A 20,826-nucleotide genomic window follows, 5' to 3' on the forward strand; every position below is an offset into this window, starting at 1 on the left:
CCATGCAACCAAAATCGTACTTTAGCAAATCTGTGTGTATATCTACATATATAATATATACATATGAATATACATTACACACACGCGCAGTATAACTTCACAAAAGGAAATGAGGACTTTCAAGTTTCAGATCTGATTCTCGTTGCATGGTGGAGTGCACAGAAGGCCCCCAGTTTCTGTTAGAAGTATTCCTTAATGTCAGCAAATGATGCGGGGGATGGGGTAATCAGAGCAGTTGCCCTGTATCCCTCATGCTTGCGGTGCAGTCTGTGTTTCTCCCCTGGAGTCAGTGGTGGTTGTCCAGTGTTTCCTGCAGGGCCGTCATGTGCACACAGGTGCACTGAGCCAACATCATAGTCAACACAGAGGCTACTGCATGGCTAAAGCTTCCTCACTATGTAATTCCTCCTGAGCCAGGGAGGCTGCCTATTATTCTCTTACTTGGTCCCATTGTGTAATAGAATTTCTTCTGCTGCCCATTATTTTCTGTATCACCAGTGCTTCTAGAACTTCAGCCCCCACAGGCAGGATGTGGAGATATAATAAGAAAAGTCATGGGCAGTAATCTGGACTGAAGAACGGCAAATGCTGGACTAGAGAACCCGATGGGGAATTCTAAAGGCCCCATGAGCCTAAGAGGAGCTAGCCACCAAGCAAACATTCTGGGTGTTAGGTGAGTGAACTCTCCTCTCCCCCGCCCCTACCATGTCTGTGTAAGCAGAAGAAAGAGAAAGGGGAGATCTTTTCAGAAGGAATTCTAAGGGGGTTCTTCACCGGCTAAAGGAAATGAATACTTTGCACATGGGAGCTGTCCCTGGTACTTGTTCTGGCTTGCAGCTCTCTCCAGCGAAAGCTGTGGGCTTCTCTCAGGTAACCTGCCCTTGGGCCAAGACTGAGAAGGAGAGATGAGAGAAGGCAGAAAAGTAGGCCAGGCCGTTCTATGACAAGTGAGAAGAATCAGAAACATCCGGAGAAGGGGGGGGTGGGGCAGGGAGAAGAGAGAGACAGAGAGAGACTCACAATCTTGCCATCCCTACACTCACCGCAGTACAAATTCTAGCCAGACTCCTTTCTTCATGATTACTGGCCCAAGACCCTGAAGTGATGAACAAAGGACATACATGAGCACAAGATGGAGTCACACAATAACAGACAAGTACCTCCACACTCCGCCTTCTTTGGAGGAGAGAGATCTGGTTGATCTTTCCCCAACCCTTACACGCTGCCACCTGCACAGGGCTGTGCAGCCCCAGGAAGCCACCAGCTCAGAACTGCCCTTGGCTGCTCTCCCTTCCAGGCCCCACATGTCCTCAGCCATCACTTCCCCAGGTAGTGATGTGTCAGCCTCAGGCAGGCAAGGAAGGGAGGGCTCCTTCAGATGGCAGTCAGCCCTGAAGTGCAGGCTTCTTTTTTTTCCTCCATTTGCAAAGAAGCCAAATATTCTGAACCTGATTTCACAGGGCAGCCATCTCCCATCATGTCTGCATGCCTTCAGGGCAAGTGAAAGTGTGGGGAGGAGCTGGGCGGAGATGGCTAGGTGGCGGCACCCAGAACACTGACTAAGCAAGGAATTTCTCTGCTTTGTGAAGGTGACAATGAGCCTGGGAAGGGAGCCAATCCCCCACCCCGAAGTCCTTTCCCCTTCCATCTCTAGGGATGGACACTTCCTCCATTCTCATCATTCATTGCATTTATGGACTCGGACTCGCTACCGTCCTCTTTGAGGCTCTGTGTTTAGAAAGGAGAGAGGAGCCCCACCCCCACCCCACAAAGATCCTGCTGCTTTGCAAAAATGCCTGTTTTGTGTGGGCTTGGCACAAACTCTTTCGGGGAGCCCAGGGCTGTGGCTCATTCCAGCTGTACTAGTATGCTGGGAGCAGTTATCGCCTTGTTATGACTGTGGTGGGGGCAGGGCTTGCGGTGTGGAGATGGGCCCTCCCTCAACCCCTGGCACCACAGGGTTGGGGGGTGTCTACCTTCTGTGTCTCTTGGGCTGCTCTGGTTCCCCATCTTCTTCCTGTGCGCTTGGCCTGTCTGAATTGATCTTTCTAGACCAAGGCAGCTCTTCTGGCTTTAAGAAAAATGGTTCTCCTGGCATCAAGCAGATTCCCCTCCCTGCCCAGTGATGTCTGCAAAAGAGCAGAGGTGGAGAATCATGACGGTGTGGTTGTGAGAGTCACTACTGGGCTGCAGGGATCAGCTGCCCCTCTGCCAGCCGCACTTTCGTGGCAATCATGATTTGGTCTTCTATTATCAACAGATATGCCTTAAGAGGATGGTTCAGAAAGTCTTTAGGTTTGCAAAAGAAAAAAAAATATTGCCAGCCTTTCTCCACTTAACAGAGTCAGGGTAAAGATGGATTTGACAGGCAGAGTGAGAGGACACATGGTATTTGTGCTGTGGGTTGTGTGTCTGCTGGGAATTTGCAGCTGAGTTCTTCCACCGCGTCATTCCCACATGCCTATGTGAGTGGCCTGGCAGGGTTCTGAGAGTCTCTGGATTATTAGCAGACCCTAGATAGGCCATCTCGACCAACCCCCTGCCTTCCAAGTGGTCACAGCATTAAATCACCCGAGTATAAGGGAATGCACCTTCTTCTAACATACTCCTGGAGCAGGAATTCTGTTTGGCTCCTGTGGCTGCATCGAAGGGTCAGGGAAGGCTGCCACTAGGAAACTGTTCTAATTGGAATTCTTTAAGTTGGAGGAACACGAGGAACAGTCTGGAAGGTTTAAGAGTCAGCTGATCGCTAAGAATCGGTGTAAAGAACAGCCGCAGGATCCTACCCTGCTGTGACAGATAGAGCAGCCACCACATACATCCTGATGAACGGGTCATCTCTTCCCAACCTGCTTTTGAGGTATCTGGAAAAATGTTCAGGGAGCCAACTCGTAAATACCTTTGGCAAACAAACAAACAAAAAGATATACATCCACAGAGCCTATAAATAAGAAAACCTAGTGGGCTGATCTAATACTCTCTTACAGCAGAGTGGTGAAAGCAGCAGCTCCATGCACAACTGCTCTCAGATTCTGCATAGTTTGGACTCTTGTCCACACAATGCACCCTCGGTAAACTGGGAAATGTGGTCAGACCACACAGCTAGTCAGGTCCTAGCAGCAGAGTGGTTGGCAGGACTCAGATTATATGCTCATCAGCCGCCCACTGTGGCCAAGAATGGTACGTCTTCACCAGGAATGGACCATGGCCTACAAAGCTTAGCTTCTTAAGGCCATTGCAAAGGTGCTTAGTCGCAAAGACAAGTTAGAAGTGTGTGGGTGGACATAGGAGTTTGAATGAGCTGACTTTGATGAACTGAGGAAAAGGGTCAGAAGCAGGGCTGAGGAGAAAGCTCAGGTGGTATAGTGTTCAAGGACCTAAGTTGGAGATCCAGCATGCATGTAAAAGGTTGCATGTGGTGGAACCTGCCTGGAATCCCACTGCTACAGAATGGGAAACAGGATATTCAGGAGGCTCACTGGCCAGCCAGCCCAGCCTACGTGGTGAGTCTTAGGGCAATGAGAGACCTTGTCTCAAAAACAACAAAAGAAAACAAACAAAGAAACAACACACACACACACCAGACACTCGAAATAGTCAGAAGCAAATAACATAAAAATTTGGGAGAAGTGGGGCTGAACTGAGGATCTATACCTTGTCGATCAATGTTATGGCAACTTCACTGGCCGTGGAGGTAGCGCACCCTGGATCCCGCCTTTCCTATGGCTAGATGCTTTCTGCTGAGGGCATTAGACATGTGGCTTCCTGGCCTTAGGGTCTCAGCATGCTCCTAAGGATACTGGCTTTGTGAATGGGCAACAAGAAGATGGCCCGGCCAGTGAGAGAGTCTGGGGCTCAGTCCTTCCTTTCCTTCCTTTTTTTCCTTCCTTCCTTCCTTCCTTCCTTGCTTCCTTCCTTCCTCCCATGGTGGGGCAGGCCTCCTAACATATCTCAGTCCTGTGGCTCTGCCCTGGTTTCCTTATCAAGAAGAAGACACTGGTGTCTGAAAAGATTAAGTGAGGTAACAGACATGAAGGGCTATTTGGGCACAAAGCACAGCCTCCATGAGTTGAAGTGAAACTAAAAGGAGAGAGAACCACACCATTTGCTCTCTCCACAGGCCCTTCTGAGGTATAAGTCCTGGTCACCACCAGAAACCACTTGTCTCTTTTGTCTTTTGGGGAAGGAGTGGACAGAGCGGGAAGAGGCAGCAGACAGGTGGAAGCAGGTGGCTTCCCAACTCCTCCAGAAAAGACCAGCTCTGGAAGTACAGTGAAGAGGATGAAGGAGCACCTAGTACTGGCCTCCCTGGTAGTCTGTCATTCTCTATAGTCTTCTCTCATTCTGGACATGCAAGGATGTGGAGCTCAGAAAGGGGTCTGCAGCCCCATGAAGAGACCAAGGAGTGCTAAATGTTCCTGAAGATCCCTAGTACCCTAGGACTGCAGAGGAGTGGGCAAGCTGGAGAGCAGAATGAAAAGAAGCCACAAAGTTAGAATGCAGTAGGGTATCTGTTGCTGCACAGGTTGACCTTGGGACCAGCTGTGTTGGGTGCAATGGGCCATGAGCTCTGGATGGTTTCAAGGACAGCTCCTGTCCCTACCACGTACTCACTGTGCTGCCCCATAATTAAGAACCACACACACACACACAGTTCAGACGGCCGGTCACCATGATTCACCTCATTGCAGAAATCGCATGAGGTCACCAAGGGCAGGGCTGGGGAGTGGGGCTTAGATGGATCCTGGAAGAGTCCCTGGCAATTGCTTAGAGCTGGCTGTAGTCAGGAGCAGCAAGTGTAGACACTTCCCACTGCCTCCACCAGAGGGCACTGGCTCCCACTACTGGAGCTGCAGGATGGATGTCCTTTTCACAGCGTCTGGTCAGAGCCTGCTACCCACATAGCAAGGCCAGAGCATTCAAGTCTCCTCAAGCCCTGGTGCCAGTGATGACCCAGGGGAGGGCTGGGATCCCTTAGCGAATGTCTTCCACGCCTCTGTCAGAGAGGAATGGGAGCAGACACATGAGCTGACTCTGGGGTCCTATCCCCAGCTTCTCCCTTTCATGTGTACAGTGTGTGTGAGTGTGTGTGTGTGTGTGTGTGTGTGTGCGCCCACCCGAGTGCGTGTGAGGGTATGAGTGTAGGTGGGCACCACCTCCCTCGAGTAGGACAGCCTCACCTTCCCTCTTGTTTGGAGCATAGCTTCTTGATCACTGCTGCGTACCCCAGGCTAGCGGGGCTCCCTGGCTGCCCCATGCTGTGTAGGTGTGCTAGGATCACGGATGGCCACTATGGCCTCCAGCTTCATGCTTGTCCTGTGGATCCAAGCTTTAGTCCCCATTTGTGTGGGGCAAACACTCTGTTCTCTGAGCTGCCTTCTGTTCGTTCCTGTTGTTGTTGGGTTTTATTTTATTTTATTTGAGACAGGGTCTTGCTATGTTATCCACACTGGGCTCAAATTCACAGTGATCCTCCTGCATGAAGCCTCCCAATGCTTGGCTTACCATCATGACCAGCTCTTACCCATTCTTAGTCTCCATTTTCTGTGTTGCAACCCAAATCCTGGGCAGGAGATTTTTGTACCTGAATCCTGAATCACCTCTATCCAGAAAAAAAAAAAAAAACCTTTCTGTGTTTTCTTTGCACTGGCATGCACGGAACTGTCCAGCATGCACGGAACTGTCCGACAAACCGAAAAGTTCTATGCTCACCACATCACTAACCACCTAGAGTCCCTGGTTCGTCCCCAAAGTTCCAGCCTGATCACATTAAAGTCCTGTGCATCACACTGAACCTGCATGAAAACCCCAAATATGCTAGAGTGCCCCCAATAGCTTGCATATGCATTACACAGACACACACACACACACACACACACACACACACACATTCACTCACTCACACTCACACTAACCCCTATCTTATTCCTGAGAGGCTCACAGTAGCACACACTGAGCACTTAGCAAGCTCTGATCATATGGAAGTCAAAGCACAGACAGGCTTCCCGAGTTCATTCAGCAAGGTAAGTGAGGCTTCGCTTCAGCCCACCCTAAGCCTGGTCCTCAAAGTCCCAGCACTGAGCCACAGAGACCAGTTCTGCCGCTGTCCAGCTGTGCTGGACCAATCATTCTGTCTCTCTGTATGTGAGGCTCAAATGGGACGGGGGTGATGAAAACACCCTAAGATCATAGCATGCTGTAAAACCATGAAAGGCACGGTCATCCTCACGGCTCATGTTCCTTTCCACCACACCTTTTGTCCCCTTTCCCACCTGTTGTAACCTGTTTTCTCCCTCCTGGACACCAGAGTCGGCTTCCAAGGAGCTGTCCATTGTCCTTACCTTCACTCATCTGGAAACTAGAATGATGAGGGAGTTGATGTTTAAATTAAAGGACCTTACTTTCCTGCCCAGCATTTGAATATTCTGGCCTATCATCTGTCATCTGCCTGCCTCCTCTACCTCCTCCTTCTGCGGGTCAGCGCAAATGGGTTTGATTTTTCACTCTGTAGGCAAACAACCGAAGGCCACTGACCAGTTCTGAGCAATGCAGGGACACGCCCCTTCCCCTCTGATGGAGTGTGTGTGTGTGTGTGTGTGTGTGTGTGTGTGTAGGCTGTGTACTGGAAAGGAAAAGATTTGACATCCTTCGTGGAAGCCCTGATATGACTCCCTGTGGCTTCTGGGAATCACTCCCCGATTAATGCCAGCACCAGGCAAGAAGAGGCTAAAGCCCCAAGCCTCTCCCACAGGCATCTGGCTGAGTCCTCTCCAAAGAGCACTGGGCAGACATCCAGGACACATGAACTCCCACATGAACCCTCTCAGAAGACTCACCTCCCATTTCCAAGCATTTTGGGAGGGGCCGTCTGAAAAGAGGGAGCCCCTCCCCCACCATGCTGGAGAGTATGCACGGGGAGGCCAGGAGCCTGCTGATTTTTCTTCTGCTTTGGCTCATTTTCCTTCTGGAACGGCAGGCTCATCTCCTGCATTTTTAATAGTGCAGCCTTTTTAGCATTCAACACACAAGTGCAGGTTGATAAGGCCCAAGGAGACGGGAACAAGCCATCCACCGGAGGGAAAACCTCTTCCCAACTCTTCCCTGCCTCCTGCCCAGCAGTGGATTCAGCCAGCACCAGTGGATTTGACTTCTCTAACTACTTGCCAGGGCTGGCTGTGGTGGGAAGGGACAGCAGCTGGGAAAGTCAGCCTTGCTGGCAGTCACTCAGGCCTGGTGGTCCCTGGCTGAGCAGGGACTCATAAAAAAGGATGAACTGTGCATTGTGGCTCAAAAGACCAAACTGCTACAGTTTCCTCTTTCTCCCTTGAGATGAGGTCTTGCTCCGGCTCAGCACCCTAAGTGCTATGGCTACAGGTGTATGAGCTGGGCCTGTGGCTATGTTCCCAGTTGACTGTTGCCTAGGAATGGGATCATCCTGCCCACTCCCTTTATCATTATGGACCACATGAACACAGGCCAGGCATGCTGTAGCTCCTGACTCCATCAGGGGTGATCTCTAACAGCCAGGTAAGCCAGGGCGGAGGGCTTGGAGAGCTGCAGGTGAGGGACGGACAGACTGCTATGTGAATTCTCAGGCAGTTCAAAGGAGAAGACAGATTTAGTAGCACCAGAACGTTGCCTTCCTCTTCCTCCTCCTCCTCTTCCTTTTTTTGCAGTACTAGTGACCAAACCCTCGTGCGTGTTGGGAAAATACTTTATTACTGAGCTAAACTTTGGAGACAGTCTTGCTAAGTTATCCAATCTAGCTTTAAACTCATTCTGGAGCCCTGTAAGCCTTGAACTTTTAATCCTCCCGACCCAGACTCCCAACTAGCTGAGCTTACAAGCCTGCACTACCGGCCTGGCTCTCCCCCGTCCCTCCCTCTCTCCTCCCTCTGCCCCTCCCCTCCTCACTGTGTGTGTGGGCACAAGCATTGCACAGGTTTCTATGGAGGTCAGAGGACAACCTTGTGGAACTGGTTCTGAGGACAGAACTCAGCTCGCCAAGTTTGTGACAAGCATTTTACCTGCTATCTCACCAGCTTCCCCCTTTCTTTTAAATTTTTATCTATTTGTTTGATTGTTCATTCATTTTTGAGACAGGGTCTCACTCGGCCCCTGGCTGGCCCGAGACTCACCATGTAGACACAGATAGCTGAAACTCAGAGAACTGCCTGCCTCTGAAGCAATGGAAGAAAATGCATGAGCTACCATGTCTAGCATCCCCTCTCTTCTTATTTAAAGTGTCACCCCCCCACGCCCTACTAAGCCCCAGAAAAGGCAAAAAAAATCATACAACTGCGAACTGCTCAGCTTTGTGTGAAAATACCACGAGAGCAGCCTGGCTTGGGGGCACTGTTCATGGCCATGCATTCAAATCTGAGCTGCTCGAAAAAGGATTTCCTCACACCTGCTGTCAAATTCCAAGTCAAGGCTGCCACCCCGTCGGCAGGCAGTCCTGTGTGCTTCTGCAGTCTTATGGGCCAATATGGGCCAATTCAGAACTTATGGGTCAATTCAGAGCTCATTTAAAGGGCCTCTGGCTGGACATTCTCTACGTGTTTCCCTGCTGTTCCCACTACAGGTCCAGAACACCGGCTAACACAAGAAAGGACTGCTCCCTCCATTTCACAAGAGGCCAATCAACACACTTGCAAATCCAAGGCCCAGAGGTCCCCACGCAGGGTCACTCAGAAGCCCATCTAGGTCTGAGCTCTCTGACAGCAGCCGCTGGTGACTACTTAGCTCTTGCCCTGTTGCTCTCTTGAGTGGAGAATAAAATTATAAATATTTAAATTCACAACAGTTTAAGAGATACTGGATTCGGAGATGACAGCGCTGAAGGATGTTTGGGACCACTTGAGTCTGCGGCATCTGACAGTGGATTAAACATTCCTATACACTTAGATGTGCCATCAAGGTGAAAGACACACAGGGCTGCGACAACTGGGGGGTGGAATGAGGTGGGGAGTGGGGACAGGGACAGAACTGAGAGAACATGAACTAGCTTCCTAACTGTATGCTGAAATGATAATATTGTGGCTCTCTATTGGGTTAAGGAAAATACATGGCTGAAAATTAATTTCATATTGCTTTTCACTTTTTCCAGGGTGGCTGTTACTTTACAATGAGACACGGGGCACACACCATATCTCCACTAAATGCTGCTGGTCCAAACACTTCTAGACAGAAGGTCTCCGACTCTGGGAAAATCATACAGTTCCCTTCAGTGGACCCATCTGGTTCTGTTCGACATTCAGTTCGAGAAGTGTTAGTTAGTGACAGTGGTTGGCTCCTTGTTTGCATAGCTGCCCAAAGGCCACCATGCTAGGGGCACCTCCCTGAGCAGGAGGAAGGAGGGAAGCGACATGCATGGTGGGCTGTACGCAGAGAGCATCATGACAAAGAGCATCACGGGAGGATATACCACGGACCAAGAGCAGGTCGCCGGCCAGCAGGGAGTGAAGGAGAAAGGACTGAGAACAAAATGACCAGTGAAACAGGCAACGAGAATGGTAATGAATTGGACCTGAAGAGGGAGACAGGAGGCAGCAAAGGGAGCAGCAGGCTGAGCAGCTCCTGCTTCGTAGGCTCCTCCTCCTGCCCCATTCTCCCTGTCTTTGGCCTTCATTCTTTTCTTGACACATTCCTTTTTGCAAGGTCCTATCTGTACCCACGGTGTCAAACTTCTGCTCCGCTCCTGACTCTCTCCTGACCCCCAGGTCTAAACATTCAGTGCCTACCACATAATTCTTCACAGGCATTTCTCAGACCCCCCTCCAAATGCACAGATTCTAAAGCACCTTGCCCTCTTTCCTCGGCGGAAGGGGCAAGAACAGAGGCCTAGTTCTAAAATCCCACCGCCACCACGATAGTACACAGCTCCACCCTGTAGTCTGGAGCTGTGTACATGGACACTCAGCTGTGTGTCCCTGTGCACGTGCCCCTCCTTGGTGTGCCGCCACCCCTTCCTTGAACTCAGGCTCTGACTGTAGCTCACTACATAAAATAGCCTCACTCTTCCAGAATGTTCCCCTAGCCTTCCTGGATACCGCTGCTCTTCTAATTCTCCAGGTTATTTCTATGTGGGCCTGGGTTTGCTGCACTCAGAAGGGCTTTGCATCCTTGGGATCACAGCCCGCCTCTCCGTATTCAAATGCCCTCATTCTGAGGCCTTGGCCTACAACACCCTTCCCACTTGCTTAAAAATAATGCTTTATTGTGGCAAAACAGACCTAGCATAAAACTCACCTCGGGAGCTCCATTTTCTGTGTCTAGCTCCTTACTACAGACGTCTCTGGTTTATGATTTAGCCTAGGATTTTTGACTTTATGATTTGCACTCATGGGTGACGACATTTCCTTTAGTTTTGCGGTGCTGGGGGCTGAACCCAGGCCCTCATGTCCAGGGTGTTCACGCTCTACCACCAAGCTGCACCACCAGCCTAGAAACTAACGTTTGAATTTTGAGCTTTTCCTAAGCTAGCCGTATGTGTGCAGTCTTTTATAGCACTTCACCATGGCTTGGTCTGCAGCAACCAGTCAGACCCATAACTGCTCACATATAAAGCAGGCTTTTTTTTTTTTTTTTTTTGAGACTGAGCTCAATGAAAGCTGATCTACATGGTCTGAGGTGGTTGCTTTTTTCTTTTCATGTGTTATACATAGGTGTTTGTGTGAGTATGTGCACGTTTGTGGGTGCATATAGAAGCTAGAGGTTGATTTTGGGGTGCCTTCTTTGATTGCCTTCGCCTTAGTTTTTGATTCGGGCCTCTCGGTGAATCAGAGGCTTGTTGATTTGGCTAACCTGATAGATCAGTGAGCTTTAGGGATGTGCCTACATCCTCCTTCCCCCATCATTGAACACACACTGCTGTACCCAACTTTCATGTGCGATCTGGGTATGTGAACTCGGGTCCCCGTGCTTCAGTGACAGGCCTTTTACCAAGATAGTCATCTCACTGGTCCCATTTTTTTTTTTTTAATGTGGATGATGGAGATCTGAACCAGAGGCAAAAAAAAAAAAAAATCAAGTTCAAAGCCAGGTGCTGCATGGATTTGCTGTGTGACTCTGAGCTGGTCACTCAGCATATCTGATCTCATTTTTAAGCCTGAATAGTTTGTGACTCTAAACCACAGCCTCCCAGAATTCCTCAACTTCCTTCTTGCCTATTAAATTAAGAGTGAGCCCTACCCACCAACATAAAGGCCCTCTGTAAGTTGTCCCCAAATCCCCTATGTCAATCCTGATGAGCCATTACTTACTATATTATACCAACTCTCTCTGCCCTCTTCCCCTGGTATTAGAACACGCCTCTGTCTTTATCTATATTTAATGGACAACTATAATAATAATCATGTGCCCACTACACCAATCACCAGGGGTGCACAGGGCCTACTATCGTTATACAGAGAGTGTTGTGCACGTTAAACAAAATGCCTGCAGCCCACCCAATGAACTGATGCTCTTCATCTCTGCGGCAGTGCATAACTGGTACAGCTGTGAGCCATAGCCTTGGAAATCCAAAATTAAATATGAGTGGAAGAGGAGAAGGGCATCCAACCCATGAGGACTCAAAGAGGCCTTCCAGAAGTCACACTTCAGCAGTTCCTCAGCTTATCATGGGGTAATGCAATTTTCAGTTTGCTATGTAAGTAGAAAGTTTTGAACGTCAACATGTGGGTTTTTTTTTTAATTTGTTTTTAAATTTTATTTTGTGTGGGTGGGTATTTTCCCTGCATGTATGTTCATGTACCACATGTGTTCCTGGCATCCCAAGAAGCCAGAAGAGGGCATCGGATTCCCTGGAATTGGAATTCGAGTTACAGACAGTTGTTAGGTGCTATGTGGGTGCTGGGAATCGAACCTGAGCCCTCTGGAAAAGCAGCCAGTGTTTTTTTTTTTTTAATAATTTATTTATTTATTATATATACAGTGTTATGCCTGCATGTACACCTGCAGGCCAGAAGAGAGCACCAGATCTCATTATAGATGGTTGTGAGCCACCATGTGGTTGCTGGGAATTGAATTCAGGACCTCTGGAAGAAGCAACCAGTGTTCTTAACCTCTGAGCCATCTCTCCAGCCCGCAGCCAGTGTTTTTAACAGCTGAACCATCTCTCCAGTCCCAAGACACATTTAATATAACTACTTACGGGGCTGGGAGGTGGCCTGCTCTGAGCTCACTCTTACTTGACAGGCAATGGAAAACTTAAGGTGGCTGTGATTTAGAGTCCAGGCTTAAAATGAGACACAGGGAGGCTAAGCAGTTGCCTCAAGGACACACAGTAAGTATCTGGCAGAGCCTGGCTTTGAATTTGATTTTCTCGCCTTGAGTTCAGTGGTGGGTTTCCTGGGAAGGCGGCTCATAAATGTCGCTGTCCACCTGCCTGCCTCCGCCCCCTGCTGGTGAGTGTGTCTATTTTGTTGCTGCCTCTGTCGCTGTCATTTTCCATGGACACAGGAACCCAGTTTCTTTCTGCTTTCCTGTGAGGACTAAAGACCAGAGCGCTCCATGAACTCTTCAGGCCTTCGGAGCTAGACAGGAACTGCCGAGGCATGCCGCTTCATGGACTGAGAAGCTGCTGGATTTGCAGCCTCTCCAGCGTGTTGGGATGGCCTTAGGCAGTGCGCGAGCTGGTCTAACAACTGTAGCACATGGACCCTGTCAGCTCTGCTCCTCTGAAAAACACATCTGGCCAGCTGCTACACATGACACCTTTAGCTCCTTGCCCATGGCAGGTCTTAGTGTGGTGAGAGGGCGGACTCTGCTGAATGGGGAAACTGATCTAACTCAAGGCATTTCCCTGACAGTGGCCCCCTGGGAGAGGGAGTGTGTGGGACCACGCAACCCCTCAGCTGCCTCTTCATAAGGTGAGCTCACCTTACAATCTCCTCCCTCGGGGATCCTTGCCTTCCTTACATTTGTCCACAGGTCATTCGTAGACTACTTGCTTCTGGGAACCTCATTTATGCTACGTAAACAGAGCAACACCCCTCAGCCCAAATAAATCATTTAATCATTTTCCATTTTCATGTGTCCCTCAAATCTGTGTCTTTTTAGTTTTCACACAGGGTCTCACTACATGGTCTAGGACAGCCCTTGAACTCCCCCGCCCCCAATAGTCCTCCAGCCTGGGCCTCCGAAAGCTGGGATCATTCACACACACCACCATGCCTACCTCTGACGAGCCATTCCTCTGACTTTCTAGCTGGACGAACTCCTCAATCATAGTGCCAGGTTATGAGACTTTGGCACAGATGATAATATAACGAAATGCTAATTATCCTTAAACATGCATTGTTCATGTACTCAGACCCAGGCATTGCACTTCCTGCTGTATATAAAGGAGCTACCTGACCCTCACAGCACTCCAGGGAGCAGAGCTATTTTATGACTAGATCCATTTCACCGGCAGGAAATCGAGGCACAGTAAGTTCAAAAGAGTTGCCCAAGGTTACGCAGCAAGAAGACCTGTTCCCAGGGAGTAATTCCTCCGGGGACAAAGCCCTCTGTTCTCTGGGGGTGCTGAAAGAAGGGCCTGGGAGGTCCACACTGCCACAAGCTGGTCGGAGGTCACCAACTGTCACTCTCAGACCAGGTCTCTCCTAAGAAACTGCTCCCTTACACAGGATAGATCTACACTTCAGCAGCCCACAGAGAACATAGCAAGTGTACAAGGCAGGGCTGCGTGCAGCCAAGTCCCTGTTCCAACCTCTCCTGCTACCACTGGGGGCTCTTTCATTGATCTGGCATAATTAGCTCTTTACAAGTCATCATAATTTCCGCGCACGGTGACTACACCACTGATGGATGATTGTATTCCACAGCTTTCCTGGGCAGGACGCTAAGTGCAATTAACTACCATTAATTAACGAACACCGTTTCTCCTTAAACATATAAATTAGACACTCTCCACACTTGTCCCTTCTCTGTCTTCAGGAGGCCTGAAAGATAAGGCTGTGACAAATCCTTCCTATTCTCAGTATGGTTTCCTGCTTGTCTGGTCCATAGGGAAACTTTCGTGACTTTTGGGTAAAGATTCCCCATCAAAGGGGTGACTTTCCTTTTCCTCCTCCCTGCCTCTAGTTCTAAGATACCCAGTATCCTGGGGGAAGGGGTGAAATGGGGGGGGGGGAGGAGGGGAAGAGGGAAGGGACAGGAACAGAGACTGCTTCCAGGCCTGGGTCACCATGATGGCCTCCTCCCTTTTCATCTTCCTCTATGGACTGACATTCTGTGCCTTGACTGTTTAAACCAGCTCGTCATTGGGGTGGAAAATTGAGAGGCAACCACGTAACTGAGGAATCTCTCCCAGTTTCCTTTTCCTTGGACACCTACAGCTCTGTGTGCAAGTGTACAGCACACTTTTGTACAGACATACAGCACTTCTAAGGCCCCATGCCCCCTCCAGTAACTAGAGAGTAGTAGTTAGCTCCTTCATGCCATCACTCATCCCCCCAGATTCCTGCACAGGGCACCCAGAGCCAAAGCCAGAGTGGGGAGGGCAGAGAGTCTCAGCCGCCCAGCCCCTGCACTCACCATGGTTTATCCCTTGGTCCCTTTGCAGAGAAGACTGTGTGCTGTGTGCTGCTGGAGGTAAGTAGATTGTCTTTGGGCGTTTTAAATGGCTTTGAGGTGCTGCTGACAGCGTTATGGCCGCTGACACAGGTTTTCGTCTTTGCCTGTGCTAGTGATGTCCGGGCATTGGAGGCTGGAGATGCTGGAGAGGGACAAGGCCTGCACATTGAACTGTGTCTTCTCTCTACAGTGGAGAAAGAACAGAAATCAGCACAGCATCTGTGACTGGTGGGTCCCATGTTCACACACACGTACATGTACGTATACACACACACACACACACACACACACACACACACAAACACACACATATTCATGGATGCCACAGGGACAAAGCAGGGCTGGCACCTCCACAGCCTCTGACATTTGCTGTGACGTTGGCTCCAACACTGACGAACAAGGACTACAGCCGGGACTCCTGTATCAAATGGCATGCTGAGCTAAGCCCAGGATTCTCACGGGAGGTATTTCTATCCTTCTGCAAAACCACTTCCACGGGAGTAGCAGGTGTCACCTGACACAGCGAATCAACCACAAAACCAAACGTGATCCCCAGACAGCGACTTGGGTCTCCTGGGGCAGTGGGCGGGGCAGGACTCTTATCGTAAATTCTCCAGCATAGGAGCAGCATGGAAGGCAGTGGTGAGGGTGGTGGTGGGGAAGGCCAGGCGTGGCTCAGCATCTGCCCCTTCCTAGGACCAAAGGAACAGTCTGCTGATGCATCCCAGTTATGGCCTCTTTCCGCTCACAGTTCAAGAGCGAAACGCACACAAGGATGTGACTATGGGAAGCAGACCCGCAGGAGAGGCGCTTGGATCTGGGAGGGTAGGCGCAGCTTCCTGCGGTTCTACAGGAAATACTTGAGGCAGACGGCTCACTTGTTCACACCCTGTCAGCTCTCATCTTCTCAGACCAACAGGAAGGAAGCAAACAGACTGTGGATGCAAGAAGCTAGATTCTGACACGGACCCTTGTGGTGGTGATTAGCAGTTTTAGAGGAGCAGGGTCTGATCAAAGTGAAGGACTCTAGAAAAGTGTATTTTCATGTGCCGGGAAGCTGTGTGCACACTTCTGGGGAAGAAATCTCAAACTCTTAGAAGATGCTCCTGCAATCCTAAATCCCCTCTGGCTCCCCTGTTGCCCACAAATAATTAGTTGATTAATATTTGCTGAAGAAATAAATCGGATGACAATAAAAGTCCTGATGGGAAGAACCGGAGGTCACCAATGTACTAGTCTGCATTGACAGTGATAATAAAGGTGCAAAGAATGGAAAGATGGCGGGTTACAGCCTCCTTCTAGCAGGAGCCGTTGCAGGTTTTCTTCTGAGTGAAACATTTCTGGCTGCTGTGACAGAAGAAAGCCAAAGTGTCCTCTGAGGGAAGTTTAGGGTTTCTCTATCACTCTTCATCCCAATGGGCCGTCGGGGTCTTTCAAAGTTGACCATTTGGAATTGGAGGATGCAGTTTTTGAGGGTCATCTGATTGCTGATTGCTGGGCATTTTATCTGGCTAGCATTCACACTATCTATACAGGGGTCTTCACTGTGGGGCAATTGCTCTTCACTGGCTCCGAGTGAACCCTGCACACATGCCCTATTCCCAGAATCCATGCACGGGAGGTTTTGAAAACCACGATTAGAGAGAACATAGCCAGGATGGGAGCCAGCTCGCCCTGGGGCCTAAAACCCTCCAGGTAGGTCTAGGTGAGTTCAGTGCTGTGCTCTCTCGTGGTTTCCACGCCTCCATCCCTAGGCAGACTCTCAGGCCTCCATCCACTCCTTGATCATAACACAGTGCATACTAATATCCACTCCTCGTCTCGTACACTTTCTAGATGTAACACCAATAATTACAGATGGAGCGTTAAAATCTCTCATGTGAGTGGAGTTCTTTCCTTGGGAGAATTCACTTTTTGAGAAACTGTACTGGCCTTTAAAACACATTTGTGGCAGGCAGGAAGCAACCAGGCCTGTCTACCCTCCCCACAGCTGCCTGGCTATTGGAAACTCAAAGAAGCCAGGTCATTGCCAAGGTCAGGATCAATGAATGCTTCTGGAATAGGGCCTTGGTCATGGGCCCACCTGCCTCTCAGGAAGGAAATGGGGTGTGCTGTGAACAAGACTGGAGAACATAAAGTCACTAAAGGTTACAAGTGGGTAATCTAGTCTGTGATCTAGTCTGATCTCCTTCTCCGGGCCCACAGGGAGAACCTGGTTGTGACTGAAGTGGAACCAGAACTCAGCCCTCTTTCTTTAAGTCCTTAGTACTTTGTGCCCCTTCAGAAATATCTTTTTGAGAAATTTCTTTTCTTTTCTTTTGACACAGGGTTTTGATTCTCAAATAAGACTTTATTTCTACCACAGATCTTTCGTAGTTTTCTCTAGCCTTCTTCACATACAAAGCAGATGAGGACTGGCATGTACAGAAACATCACTCATTAGTCTCTGATGACTGGGTATCAAAAACCTTACTTTTCCAAATTAATGGTTAAAAACTGTAGGAGTAGTGGGGAGGGGAATTAATGAGAACAATATGTTAAGACACATGCATGAAAATGCCATGATACCCGTTACACTTTGTCTAACCTAAAAAAAAAAAAATAATTAAAAATTAAAGTGAAAAAAAAATGATGGAAGCAAGCAGAGATGAACCATAAGAAATTGACACTGAAGTACAAGAACAGGGAGGAGGGGAGAGGCTGGCGATTCTGAGAGCACCTTCAGAGACAAGCTGTGGTTGTGGTCTTGGCCCACATATTATACTGTTAAACTGGTACAAGCATTAAATCAATGAATTGTCTTGGTTTTATGGTTTGTTTGTTTTTTTCTCCACTGGCACCTCCCCACACACCTCCCTTTCTGGCTTGTTGAGTCAGGGTCACTTGGGTCCCAGGCTGGCCTTGAATTCACTAGGTAGCTGTGGTGACCTTGAACTTCTCATCTTCCAACCTCAACCTCAATTGCTGAAATTATAGGCCTGGGCCACAGCACCTAGCGTATGTGGTGCTGGGACTAAAGCCAGGGCCTTGCGCCCGCAAGGCAAAGTGCTCTACCTACTAAGACACATCTCCAGACCCCATATCTCCTCCTCAAACATCCAAATGAAAGAACGAGTTGCAGATGACAGATGTTTGTTAAAACCTGAAGATCAAGTTTTATGATTTAACGTGTAATTTGTCAGTCCCCTGAGCTGTAGGAACAAGTGGCTGGGGCAGGTGAGCAGAGCTGTGTAAGCATTTAAACCGGCAGAGCTAGAGTTCAAGGTCAGGGCTTCGTTGAGCTGGTGACTGCTGTCCCAGGCAGGCAGGAATGAGCACACCTAGAAGGAAGCCCTTCATTGGCATCAGTCTGTGGGCCTCTAGCATGTGCAGACCTGCCTATAACCAAGCCTTACATGGTTGTGCCTTTGGGAGGCGGGTGAGGTGGGATGGTGATCAATGACAGCAGGGTCTTTGTTACTAACTTACAAAAAGACACTGCTGTGCAGGTAGCCTTCTGTGGGCAAAGCTTCCAATATGTTTGGGCAAGTGCTTGCCTTAGGTGGACCCCTATCACGATTCTAGTTCTACTTGTCCTGCTCAGAAAAAGTTGACAGAACATTATATTCCTCATTCACTACGGAAATATTTTACAGACGTAAGCAATGCTATAGAGAAGGATCCTCTCCCTCAAAATTTCTCAGGCTTTGTGAAGGTACACAGCTGTATTAACGAAACTGTAATCAGCTGGTATTTTGGGCATTGTCTTATATATACATGCATATCCAATTCCCATGTGCTTGCCATACTCAGTCATTAACATATTGCAGAATATTTAGCTACTCGGTTCTTGTCTGGCATTCCAAAAGCTATCCCTTAAATTGATTTAGGACTTTTTCTTGAGGTAAAACAACATTCCCAATGTGAAAGCTTGCATCAGTTAACATCTTCTGTTACATATTTCCAGACCATAAGCTATAATACTCTAAGTTCTTACTATTCGCCTGCTCAAGAGAAACCAGAATTTCACTAGGAGACACTCACACAGATTTAAATATCCAATCCATTAAAAATAACCTTAACAACATGATCTTGGACCAATTTGCGGTCTGACCACTTCTGTCCTTTGGCTACTTACTTATTAATTTTTCTTATTCATTATGTTTATTATCTGTGTGCTCAGACCCCTTCTACATATTTACATACATACATTTACTTTATAGCTCTTGGGTTTACAACTCTTTAAATGACATGTCAATATTTCTCTTCTATAGCTGAGGACTCCAAGGCTCATAAATACAGTGAGCGCCCAGCATATGGTGGTTTGAATGAGAATATCTCCCACAGGCTCACGTATTTGAATACTTGATCCTCAGTTGGTGGAACTGTCTGGGAAGAGTTAGAAAGCATGGAGGGGTGTGTCACTGCAGGTGGGATTCGAGGTTTAAAAAAATTCATGCCATTCCCAGTGTCTGTCTGTCTCTCTGTCTGTCTCTCTCGCCCCTTCTAATTCTCTCCCGCTTCCTTCCCTCCCTCCCTTTCCCTTTTACTTTTAGATGAAGATTTAAACTCTCAGCTGTTCTTTGCTCTGCCCTCATGGACTCTAGCCCACTGAAACTATAGGTCCAAGTTAAAACACTTTCTTTTTTTTTTTTTTAAGATTTATTTATTTATTATGTGTACAGTGTTCTGCCTGCATGTGTGCCTATAGGTCAGAAGAGGGCACCAGATCTCACTATAGATGGTTGTGAGTGAGCCACCATGTGGTTGCTGGGAATTGAACTCAGGACCTCTGGAAGAACAACCAGCGCTCTTAACCTCTGAGCCATCTCTCCAGCCCTAAACACTTTCTTTTTAACTTGCCTTCGTCTCATCACAACAATGGGAAAATAACTAGACATGAAGTTACAAAACCAGACTATGTACATTATCTAGGGATATATTTAAGACCTGAGCCTTTTATTTTCTTCTAAAGGATTAAATTAATTTTTATTTAAAAACAGGGGTAAGTTGGTGTGATGATACAAGCCTTTCATCCTAGCAGCAGATCTGCATGAGCTGAAACTCATCCTGGCCTACACAGAGTCCCAGGCCAACCAGGATTACACAGTGAGACCCCTGTCTTAAAAGGGGAAGGGTATTGAGAGATGGCTCAGCAGGTAAGGGCACTTATTGTTTTTACAGAAGACCCAGGTTCGAGTCTCAGCACCCACCTGGTGGTTCATAACCACCAGGGAATCTGTTCCAGGGAATCTGACGCCCTGTTCTGGGCTCTGAAGACACCAAGCAGGCATGCGGTACACATACATACATACATACATGCAGCCAAAACACATGAAATAAAAGGAATAAATGTAATAAATTTTAAAAAAGAACAGGACGCTGGAGATGTGACTCTGAGAAGTGCTTTCGTGACACGCTGCAGGAGGAAACGTGGCTGGAAGGTGCCACTGTGTGACAGGCCGTAGATAACGCCACCTCGATCTCTTACAATCGCCATCATTGCAGTGAGTGGAACCCTTTGCACCTCACCTCTTCTGCCCCTCCCCACACCAGCACTTAATCCTCCTTTGTTTTCCTAAACCCTTTTCATCTACAAGTCTAGTTCTCTGTGCCCGCCCAGGAATGGATGCCTTTCCCAAGTGGCTTTTCCTCTTGCTCATGACTACATTATGTTTAGGGTTCCTTTGAGCCCATGTCTTAATTTGGATCTCTTCCACTTTGATCTTGGATGATGGTGTGGACAAAAAGGCCTGAAAAAGGTGACTGCAGGGCAGGGATGCCTCCCTCTCACTTCCTATGGACATTTCAGCACTCTAGTTAAATCCCGTAGGGGGAGGGGAAATGCCAGCTTGAGGCATCTCTCTAAGAGCTGGAGGCCCTAGGACCAAAGAAATGAAAGCCTGAATGAACAAACCCTTTTCATTTTCCCATTTTATTCCCTAGGAAGTGTAGGCCAAGTCCTCTGCAGCTGCTTTTTCCAGCCCCATCCCCACCCCCACATATATTCTTTAAATATCCAGGTAGTGCTCTAGGTGGGGCCAGAAGGCAGGGGGTTGCTGACAGTGATTGAGGAATGAGAGCCCTACTGTCTCCCTAGTTCTCTCCCCTTCTTCTCTGAGGATAAAAAACCCACCGGGTAGCTCCCCTTCAGTCACTCCGAATCCTCCCTTCCATCTCTTACTGTCCAGGGGATATTTTCATGCTCACAGATAGCATCGATGTTCTGCCTTTAGTCCTCTCAGAGAGGCTGAGTTGGCTGCAGGC

The 20,826-nt window shown here is 48.5% G+C and overlaps 1 protein-coding gene across 11 annotated transcripts in view; it reads right to left on the reverse strand.

Annotated features, from left to right (window-relative positions):
- Atxn7l1 (ataxin 7 like 1) overlaps window positions 1-20,826 on the reverse strand; it is a 221,819-nt gene that overhangs the window by 35,555 nt on the left and 165,438 nt on the right. For all 11 annotated transcript variants that reach the window (XM_055624508.1, XM_055624440.1, XM_055624476.1 and 8 more), the window contains one exon: window positions 14,542-14,764. In XM_055624508.1, coding sequence (XP_055480483.1) covers window positions 14,542-14,764 — 223 coding nt within the window. The remainder of the gene's footprint in view (window positions 1-14,541; window positions 14,765-20,826) is intronic.

The sequence above is a fragment of the Psammomys obesus genome, unplaced genomic scaffold (genome assembly GCF_907164565.1).
Source record: "Psammomys obesus unplaced genomic scaffold, mPsaObe1.curated_primary_1811, whole genome shotgun sequence".
NCBI lineage: Eukaryota > Metazoa > Chordata > Mammalia > Rodentia > Muridae > Psammomys > Psammomys obesus.